Raw genomic sequence first — 11,524 nt, 5'->3', positions numbered from 1 at the left:
TGATGGGAACCCCTGAGAAATGTTATAGAAGATAATCAAAGGCAGACAAGCTAATATGGACACATAAAATCCTCTACAACTTGAGAATGGAACAAGCAAAACAGGAGAGATTTGCTGCCGCCTCACTCTTTCAGAGCTAACTACACTAACCTCGTCCAGCAGTCCTTTGGTCATACATACCACCTCTAAAGTGCTACTAAAGAACCAGCCCCCTCTACATTGATTCAGACTCACCTACGGCTGGAATGCTTTGCATCCGGCCTTGGAATTGCAAAGAGCCGCTCAAAGAATGTTTCATCATTTTCATGTCCAAACTTCTCTCAGAGAGGAGGGAGTTGGAATATGGCTGTTCGGTGACATGCTCACTTTATCTTCAAGAAGAGATCCAGATTGTGTTGGTACTTCTCTGTCATTCCTGAGCTGTCCACTGTTTCCCTTTTCTTGTCTACAAATATCTTTTCATTGTTTGGGCCCTCATCATCGTCAGACCAGCAACCATTCTCTAAGCCATCTTGCATGGCCAAGTCATCATACTCCTCATCAGTCTTGGTTGAGTCCTCATCAACAGAACCTTCCATCTGAGAAACAAACATCAATGAGAGATAGGTAAGATAACTTGGCTACGAAGGTAGTAACACAAAAGAACTGGCACTCTTTGGAAATGGTCCAGAAAAGCTTAGCATTGCCATCCATAGAAAAACAATGAAAAGGAATCAGACAGGCAAGCAAAATATTTGCACTAAACAGAGGGTGAAAGTTGAATTTAACAAAAGATGCATATTTCAACTTGCAATCATGTAGTTCATTGTCATTTCATATCAGAGCCCTGCATAGCTGAATATTTCATTATTTTTTCATCCATCCTGTAATAATGCCTTCTTTTTTTCACTGTAAGATTAGTTGCAGTACATTTGATATTAGTTGCAGTACATACAGCATAAAATAAATGGATGGCATGATAAAAAAAAACAATGACTTGTATTCATGGAAAGCAGCTTCCTTGCTCATCATCCATGATTTAATGGAATTGCAACTGTTTCAATGATCCCAAAGTCTTGTCTGGAATCAGATATGGCAATTCTGGACCATTGTCTATGGCTCAACTAGCAGAACTACTCACAAACAACATGGCAACTTACGGATATGGCTTACCACTTGAGACATGCTATCAGATCTCAACTTGCATTGCAGTAGACTGAGAGTAGTCTCTCGAACACCATGTATAGGATAAATACTGATGAATGCAACCAATTTATCTATTACAGCTAGTCTTCTAGCACAAATAACTAAACAATCCAAATATGCTTAACTATTAACTTGAAAATTGAAATACACTATAATATGTATAACAAAATAGAAGGCCTTTTTCAGTTCTTACCTCCTCGTGGCACTCCTTGTTGTCCGTTAGATCTTCATCACTGTCGCCATCAGGTGAATCATCAGCTTCTTCTTCACTACCAGATACCGACAGTTCCTCCTTGAGCTGGAAGGATAAGTATTAGCTAAAAGTGAAGACAAACATAATTGTTTCAGGTACCCAGAACTTATTCATATTAATAGTGATTATGAGCCTTAGCATGCTTGCACCTTTCATGACAATATAAACTTTTACAGCTAGATAAATGATTAGATAACATTTTAACATCTTAACAAAAAATAGTTTTATTGTCAAGATAAGTAGAACTTTTAACTTAATATTGGAACACTAAGCATGCATGAACCTTAAATGACTATAAATTTTTACAGCAGATGAATGATCGGATGACATTTTAACATCTTAACGAAAATTAGTTTCACTGTAAAGATAACTAGCACTTTAATTTATTACTGGCACACATTTTAACATCTCAGTGCATCAGTTAACAGGAACCTGAAATGTCGTGCAACATAATCTTTTGTTATCTAGAAACTTACTTACTTATGAGTTTGGATATCGGATAGTGGTTTGTCCTGGAGACTTAGACGTTCAGACGAAGGGAAGAAGGCAATGTTCCGTATGCAGAACTGCAACTACTCAAGAAAGGTGAGTATATTACTTGGACGAGAAGAACCTTGGTAACTGACATAATAGAAATTCCCATAATGTCTGAGGGCATTAATTCAATGCATGTACCATGAGGCAAATAAAACAGTCAAATTGGTTATGAACACGGGAAAATCCTTTGTGGATAAATGCCTACTAGCACAACCCTCATCTGCCTGATACACACCAGTAAGTTTTCTTTGGTGCTTCCATTGGATGCATTGAAACACAAATGTAGTCCCAAAGAAAGTTGTCTTCTGCTAATCACATAAAATATGGGGAACTGCAAATCTCAGGCAGAAAACTGTGAAAGCCTATCTAAACAGAACCGCTGGCTTTGTCAGTATGTCTATTTAAACGCATTATGAAAAAACATGAAGGAACAAAAGCTGGGCAGATTGGAGTGAAGAGACCATGTTTAATTTCAGGAAAGGAAACACCATTATATGTGATTGATCATTATCAAAAGATAGGTTAATCTTTCTCAGCCCAATTATACATTCAGGACTAAAAATCATACACAATCGAGCGAAGTTCCACCAGGCTTCAATTAACTAGAACTGGAGAAGTTCGGACAACATATATGATATTTACAGCTATCATGCTAACACTCCACCTATAAAATTGGATTATCTTTGTATTAAATTTTAGTACGTTTCTATGAAAGACTAACTGCAAGTTATGGACTTTTTTCCCAGCCAAACCCTATACTGAAAGTAACGAGTAAGACATACCTCTTTAGCAGGCTCATCTGACATCTTTGGAGAGCTGCAACAGGAAGAATAATATCTACTACCAGTGTCAGTGCCATCACCCCTCGAGTCATCGATGCTTCCTGTGTGACTTGTATCACCTGTCTCACTTGGCCATGCACTGATCCCAAAATTACCAAACTGAAGATTAACCAGCTCTGCCTTCCCAATCTGCAAGGGGCCATACATAAGATTTCCCACACACTTCTCACTGCCCATTCCAGATGTGGCCATTCCGTGACCACCAACTAACTCAACAGGCCAAGCCTTGGCAACAGATCCATCTGTATTAATAAGCGCCATCAAATGACTAAAGGACCCATTCCTCTGAATCAATTGAAACATTCCCTTTGAACTCAGAGAGTTAGCAGCACACTGGTTTCTATATTCTTCATGTATTATAGACACTGTATTAGTGGTTGTATCATACAGCTGCTCTCCTGCCTCTCGCCTACGTAGGCAACTGAAGATGGTGGCATGGATAGCTGCCACACTCCGATCAACATTTGTGTTATTAATTTTTGGCACCAGATGCTTGTCAGCCCGATTGCAGAGGTACTCCTGAATTGATCTGATATTGCGGATGTACTTAACATATTTATTTTTGGCTGGATCCAGGGTCATATATTTTGCACGTACTGCAAATCGTTCCATGTGTTTGTCCTCATTTGCAATGTAAATCATGAAAGGAATAATTGAAGGATGCTTCTTCATGAGCCCCATCTAAGATATGAAAATAAAATAAGCCATCAATTAGCAATTAAAAGAAAAAAAGAAATCAAATGCAACATAGGAACGAGTTTATGCATGAAGACTTAATGGAGTTCAAAATAAGTCCAACCGGACAATATTCCAATATTTTTTTTTAAGAAAATGCCAAATATATCATACAATAAAGGATTATATAAGAAAAAAAGGGAAAAACAGACAACTGCATGAGTACCCACCACAAAATTGAGGCTTAGGTGGACACCCTCAACAACAACAGATTCTTTTCGCTCTTCCCATGCACTAATCAACTGATCAAGGCTTTCTATAACCATCTCACTTTGTGCTTTGAATCCTTCAATGGCCATTTGTTTTTTTCCGATCAACTCAGTTCCACAAACTGGATCTGCAGATCGACCATCAGATTTTTTATTTAAAGTACTATCATATAATTCCTCCTTAACCATTGGGTGAGAAACAACAGCACGCTTCTTTCCTTTTCGTCTAGCCTTTGCTTTAGCAACTGCCACTGGATCTAAGCATTCACCAGCATGATATGTTGAAGCCCAAAGAAGTGGATTTTGTTTTTCATCCATGAAGCTCCGCATCATGTGACGTATCGAATCGGTAGAAATTACAGTTGTGACACCCAATCTGCTTCCCTGTTTGGAAGTACGCATAGACTGTAATCAAGAATCTACATAAAAGCAGCAACTCTAGATCCCACAAGAAATTTCCAAATGTGATTAATTCTTCCAAAATTTTGCTTGTCTAAGATTTTTTATGTATCCAAAGCTGAATATTCAACCAAGGTACATCATTTGCAAAACCTGCCTATAACCATTGTTAGAATCTTATGATTCATGATCCAGTTCTTGCGATCCGGATCAAAATGGCCTTAAACACTAAATTTCATCTTTGGATCAGGATTTGTTTTGAAGCAGGTCTAAATCTGTGTTATGAATTATATATTTCCTTAGATCATAAGATCCATAATGGTTATGCTATTTAGATACTAAAACAAGTATACTCCTTTTCCTATAATTCATTCGACAGTTATTAAATACTTATTATTAATAAGCATTGAATATATTAATAAGCATCGAATAGGAAATTAACAAGCTTGTAAATGGAGTCTATGAAGTTAAAAAAATAAGACAATTTTTGCATTTTTACATCCATATCTTAAAATCTTATCCTTGCTGTTTCCTGAATTTGGACTAGAATGATGATTAAGTATAGGTATTATATAAAATATTGTGAATAACCAAACACGATGTTTGTTTAGTTAAACATGCTGTATTGGGCTTATGCTGGCGGAAACTAGACTTCTTGTATTAATGGCTTTTTATTCTTCATTCATCTAATCTATATTTGATCTCATAACCCATTTTACATTTCTTATATGGTTTTGGAGTTTTTTAAAGAAAACAAAGAAAATTTATGATCTATAATCCGATCAGATCCAGCCCACTCGATGATTTACAACTCGATCCCCAATCCTATCAACGTTGCTTAAAACAAATATGTACTAAAAGATTGCAGCATAACACATGAAAAGAAATAAAAAGAAAAAAGCTCCAACTACATCAGAGCTATCCTTTGCTGGGCATATATCAATAAGTGTTTAGGAGTATTGGTTGAGATACACTAATGTTGGAATGACAACTGATAAAAATAAGTAATCACAACATCTAGACAAATCAACCTTCTTTTTTCCCCTAGTCTGAACAGTATACAAGTTCATGATCTTCACTGTATAAACCATAACTGAGCCTCTATCTGGAGCTCATCATTGCATTCAAAAACTGAAGCAACTAAATAAAACTATGACCAATTAATGGGGAAGAGGAAGTCAGAAGTGGATAAATAACTTAAAAAATAGCAATCCAAAAGTTTAGAGGTGCTCCATACAACCTATACTTGTGCAAGTAACCTTATCTCATATGCTTCTGCTCATATAATTTAATATGACGACTGTGTGACAAGTATATGATAGCCTGGAAATGAAGATACCAGAATAAAACTAGATACCACAGAAAGACCAATTTTTATAATCAAGACAGGTCTAGTAGAAATTTGTAAGGCTCTTTAGGGAGCAGTTAGTTTGTGATGACCCCAGAAAACAGCACACCAAGCAGGATTGCCTGGAAGAGGGAGAAAATAAAGCACAATGCCTGTCCAATTAGATTTTTGAAGAAAAGGGGAAAAAGGGGGGAAATGATACTTAGAAGCCATACCAAAATGCAGCTGCCAAATCAAAATTTTAGTTCAGAAATTGTTTTGAATGTGAATAGAAGCATAAATTTTTTCATAATTTCAAAAATATAATTCAGAAATCCAAACTGTGATGGCAATATAGTTCAAAAATTGTTTTAAATTGAATAGAAACATAAAGCTTTTATAGAATTTCAAATATATAATTCAGACATCCGATTTGAGATGGCGAAAAATTCTATATTATAGGGCCATAATGTATGTACCAGCAAAGCAGACAAAGTAGATTTGCCACACCCACTTGTGCCGCACAAAAGAACTGTTACAGATTCCTTTCTTTCACGAATTCTACAAAAGAGAGGGAGGGGGAAAGAAGTGAGTATTAGGGATCACATTGAAGTAATTCAAAAGCAATAGGTTGAAGAACCAAAAAAACCTTTGTTAAGCTTAAAATTTTGACTGGCTTTATACATAAGTTAATGAGAAGCATGCAACATGGTACATTGGGCATCATTTCATACGGGTGTCAATATCGATGCCTTTCATGAAATTTTAATATTGAAACAGGTTTATAGGGCATCCATTCAGAACTTTCCAGCAAAACGCTTTGAATTTAGTCAAACTCCCTCACACAAAGCAAAGTTATGTTAAAGAAGGTATTAATGTGAATTCAACATGACTACAAGTAAAATCTTTATCCATCCAAAAATTTCAATATCGGTGGCAAGAACAGTGAGAGTCAGAATGACTCACACTTGATGTGCACGTGCCCAACTATACAGTAGAACTTTAAGCAATCAACTGTGTCAACTGTAACATGAATGTTAAAAATTGAGAACCAAACATTGTTGCTGCAGAAGGCACTAGCCAAAATGTGTGCTATCTATATGTGCTGGTCAAAACATAGAACAACTTTAAGCAAGAAAGCTGCAACAAGATCTAATGCTCTTATACTAAATATGACCTCTGGCAACATCTACTAATTCAGAACTTAATTTGAAAGCCATATCTTGACCCGGATGCATTCGGTATGCCCTAATAACTAACAAGTGATTTTCCTTGTGTAGATCCTATTACTCATCCATGCAAGCTGTTTTAGAAAAAGTAACTGTATATAATGAATCTTCCATTGAAAAATGATTGGTCAAAAGAAAAAGGAAAATGACTGAGCAATCAACCTATATATCAAGCTGTTTTAACTTTTAACCATATAAAAACTTCTAGCACGGATTTATCTATCCAAGAATTGTTGATTTATACTCTCTTTTTTTCATTCTTTTTTCCTTATTCCCTTTTTTTTAAGGCTCATTATTCCATATTGTGAACCTTCATCCCTGTTGAATTAAACTAGAGTTCCAACCCCACAAGTGCACCTCTAACAGGCATCAATAATATGATAAGACTTGAGGATATAAAAGCCAATTAGGGGAAGGAAGAAATTGATAATTCCGTTTATTGTCAGGAACTCCCCTTGACTTTGAAGAAAATGCCAGGTAGCTTATCCTTACATGTGTCGTTTTTCTCTTTTTTACCGTTATGCTAATCAACCACCAAATGGATCCAAGGCTGCCGTAAGTGGCTGCCTACACCTAGGAGGTCCAGCCTAGTTACTAGGACAACCTAACCACCCAAGTGCTTGGCATTTTTTAGGTGACACAGTCACCCAAGCACCTAGGCTAGTGCTTAAATCGGTTTAGGTTAGTGCATAGATGGGTTTCTAGCCATCTATGGGCCACCTTTCCCGAGAAAGCACCTCGCTCATTGATTTCTTAAAGGCATTACTCTTTGAGTAAAACGGATTTTGCTTCAAGAGATAAAGAAGCTGGGTCTGTTTACAACATGTCCCCTAAGATACTAATTGAAGCTTGAAGGTTACATTCCAAGAAGCTTTACATTTACTGGAAAAATTATTACATAATTCAAAGATGTCATTATTTGGCAATTACATTTATGGCATTCTTTGATGCGCCTTTTGTAAACTATATATAACACTGTAACAAAAACATACAATTTTATTGATTTTTTAATATTACTTTTACTTGGATGCCCACCTAGGGGTGGAGCATGGATTTCAACCTAGGGGGCCCATAGGAATGCATTATTCAAATAATATAAGTTTACATGTAAAGAAGTTGTTTTTAATTATAAAAAAATGGCATAATATATTAAGGATGTCCAAACATCTATAGAAGGACTGCACTTAATTTTTTGGTACGAATTATTTATCACATAAAATAAATTATATTAAATCACTATATATTTTTATTTTCATTATTTATTTTGAAATCTCAAGAGACTCTATATTCAGTTTCCACCAACAAAAGGAAAGAAATTGAAGTGAATTAAAAATAGAATTAAGGGGTGGCTAGACCATGTCAATTAAGTAGTAATTTTTCCTTTATTTTCTCTTTTTCTAATTTATGACCTTAATGCTTATACCAAGCCACTATGACCTACCATGAAGAAGCATGTATTATGTCAAAAGGACATACAATACAAGGTTAGAAAAAAACTTACAACTAAAAATACAAAAATTATAAAATATATGAATATTTAATAGAGATTTGTTAACTTCCATAGACAATGGATATGAAAAGAAAAATTAACAAAGAAATTTTTTGAACAGAAAAAGGACCAACAAAAAGAGAAATCTAAAAAAATGATAAAAATGAAATTTTTCAAAAGCAAAAGCTAAAGGTAAATGCAAGTCCAAAAAATAAGCTTAGTGAAATGGTGGATCTTTGCACTGTTTTAGAAAAAACTATAGGTGTTTAAGGCACATTCCTAATTAATTGTTGATGCTCCAAATTAAAGGACAATTTACATCTTTCACTAATCGGGAAGGTAAAGAAAGGCTTTTTTGTGGAAAGATAGGTGAATCATTTTTTTTTTGGGAGGGGAGGTGGGGGGAGAGAACTTGTCCCATTTCTCCATTACTTTCCATTTTCTCCAAAATCCTTAAATAGTGCCCATCCTTAACACCATGCTTCCCTCAGTTCACAAAAAAAAAATAAAGAAAGGGGAAAAAAACTACCATACTGCCCTTTCTTTTCCTTGATATAGCCCACATTGCTTACCCCTCATGTCTACCTTCTCTCTCTCTCTCTCTCTCTCTCTCTCTCTCTCTAGGGCTTCCCCTCACCTACAAATTTGGTAAGAGGGGCCTTGTATAAAACAAGAGAAAAAAATCAGGGTTGCTATGGGAACCGTGCATGATGCAAACAGAAAATCATAGAGGCCCATACATGTGAACTATTGTAATTTTTTGAAGTCAGGGGTGGGGGTTGGGCATTGCCCCTCCTAGCCCATGTGTAGCTGCACCTATGCACCATGTAGCCAAACCTATATATTTAACAGCATCAATGCCTAAGATTGCCTAGGCGATTTGACAACCTTTAGCTAGATTCGGATTGGAATATATTATATGATCATATTACTACTTGTATTAGCATGTGTACAGTCCTCTTTAGATTTATGTAGGACAGCAGCAGTATGAAGATTTCTTACTCCCATTGTTATTCTTGGAAGGTTAAGGAAGCTCAACAATGAATGGAGATAATAAATCAAATGAGACATACACAAGATGAGCAATTTCTAGATAAAGTACTTCTACACCAGTATACAAGAAGATGAGCAATAATTTGTGTGTGTGTGTGTGAGTGAGTGAGAGAGCGAGAGAGAGATGCTATGGCTGCCAAAAGAAAAATCTTAACATATATCTAACTACAATAATGTGGCAAATAATAGTGGATACTAATTTAATTAATTGCATGATATATAAACAGAAGTAGAAAGCCTATCCTATTTTTCAGAATTCAATAGTCAGCTTTACAACAAGATGCAAAAATAGCAAACAAAATGGAGCATATATTGGTAACTAAGGAGATGTTATCAACACTTAGAAAAGTAGTTTTGGATCAACAATTTGTTGAATTCCAATATTTATGGGAATTTTCTTTCCTATTCCTAGAATAGAAGTAAACATCATAGATTTTTAACATTCAACCAGAAACATTAGAAATATCATGGTGCTTGATCTAATACTGATTTGTTGAAAAAAGACTTCATGCATCAGGGGCACATAATAATTGTCTGGTTACTGTTCAACCATAAGGGTAAATTAGCCCATCTTTGAGAAAATATACAATGACTAAGTAAACAATAACAAGGAGTCTGCATGCTGTATATGAATTATTATGTAATTAAACAACAAGTAATGATGTGAGATATAGTTAAACAATTCGAACTTATAGCTCTGATGATCCAAAACATCTCAGTCTAATCCATTAGCATTCTTACTCAGGAAAATCAAGTAAGGCAATAGCATCCCGACGAGAGATAGAGATGTCATCTTACCTGCATGCTAGGAGCAAGTCAGCTCGTTGATTGGGACCAACGTACTTATACATGGATAGAGCATCACAAACGACGTCTAAAAAGTTCTCTCGTGTAACAACAACAGTTGTTAATCTTTTATACAATTCAAACAGTATTGTGCTACTTGTATCTATACCCTCTCGAATCAAGTGGCTGCTGACCTCCTCCTGACTCAAGCAACCAGCCTGGCAATGTTCATTTTTTTTGCATCCATTTCCTTTACTAGATGGCCTTTCGCAAGCATCACTTTTCGATATGTTTTCACTTCTCATCACTTCAAATACTCTTCGGCTAATCTGACAAGAAAATGAGATGAATTTTAGATGCCAAGATATTAACAATTAACAACGGAAAGGGATCCATATATTAAAATAAATAACAATTTTCAGTATTCTTTTCAATCTCATTGGGGGCTTTATAACAGACTACTATAATTCCTTTAATCTAACTAGTTCAAGCATTTTGTTAAATTGAAAATATTTGATCATGCATGCAGTAACCACAACAAGGGAAGAATAAGAAATTGCTGCCTAATTTGTCACAGAGACCGCCAACCTAACACAAATATCTGAATCAACAAGCACAAGCATGGAGATCGCCAGTTAAATCCTTTTTTGTTCTTCAAAAGGAAAAAAAAAAGAAGGAAAGAAAGAAACATAGGGAATATTGCAAGACAAAACAAAACTGAAAGCAACCACCGGATCTTGAGAGGTAAACCTTGAAGGCGTGGCGAGCCTTGCATCCCATGAGCTGGAGCGTACTCTGCAGCACCGGCCGCGTGTACCGGAACGGCGAGCCCTCTCTCTCGTCCCCTCTCCTTGTCGTTCCTTCGTCCACCACCACAATGTACAGCAGCTTGGGCAACTCCGACATCTCCAAAAATCCCTACAAATCCCCCACCACAAAACCCACCCAGAAATCCATCAAGAAACCCAAATAAAAAACCCAAGGAAACAATCAAAACAATCAAGAACTCCCCCGCATTCCAGATCCCAACCAAGAATCACATCCGAAACCAAAACCGACGGGAAGAATACTAAAGTAACAGAGCAATGCCGCGGTACAGATGCCGGATCGAGACGAAAGAACAAACAAGAGATCGGAGGACTAACCTTTAAGGATTGGAAGGGGGAACGGGGGGACCAAGGGTTAGGATTTCTTTAAGAGAGGGGCCTCCATCCGCCACAACCAGAGCTTCCAACACGACCTCTCCATTCTTCTTCGGTTTGGCTTCCACGCCTCGCCGCGAACGCCTCTCTCTCCTCCTCCTTTCTCAAGATACGCGGTCGCGTCCTACTCGGATCTCCTCCTACAAGAGCCCTACTAATCTCAACTTCCAATACCGTTGCATGATAGCCACGCTTCACATCGCCGACATACTCGAGTATCAGCCGTCGGATGGGACGCGTGGCGGGCGAATGAGAGGTCGGAGAATGGTTCTAGAAGG

General features: G+C 36.7%; 1 protein-coding gene across 1 annotated transcript; it reads right to left on the bottom strand.

The window, feature by feature from the left end:
* On the bottom strand, nt 1-11,328 carry LOC103707009 (P-loop NTPase domain-containing protein LPA1). Its single transcript, XM_008791333.5, is given in 9 exon segments — nt 1-367; nt 369-578; nt 1,379-1,483; nt 2,758-3,498; nt 3,723-4,145; nt 5,967-6,048; nt 10,057-10,373; nt 10,795-10,962; nt 11,190-11,328. Coding segments are annotated over 8 exon segments (2,187 nt in total). The 5' UTR covers nt 10,951-10,962; nt 11,190-11,328; the 3' UTR covers nt 1-214.
* Between the last annotated feature and the right edge of the window lie 196 nt (nt 11,329-11,524).

This window comes from Phoenix dactylifera, chromosome 10 (genome assembly GCF_051530095.1).
Source record: "Phoenix dactylifera cultivar Ajwa chromosome 10, Ajwa_hap1_PhDact_Kaust_v1.1, whole genome shotgun sequence".
NCBI lineage: Eukaryota > Viridiplantae > Streptophyta > Magnoliopsida > Arecales > Arecaceae > Phoenix > Phoenix dactylifera.
This window is presented reverse-complemented; position numbering and strand designations above follow the sequence as displayed.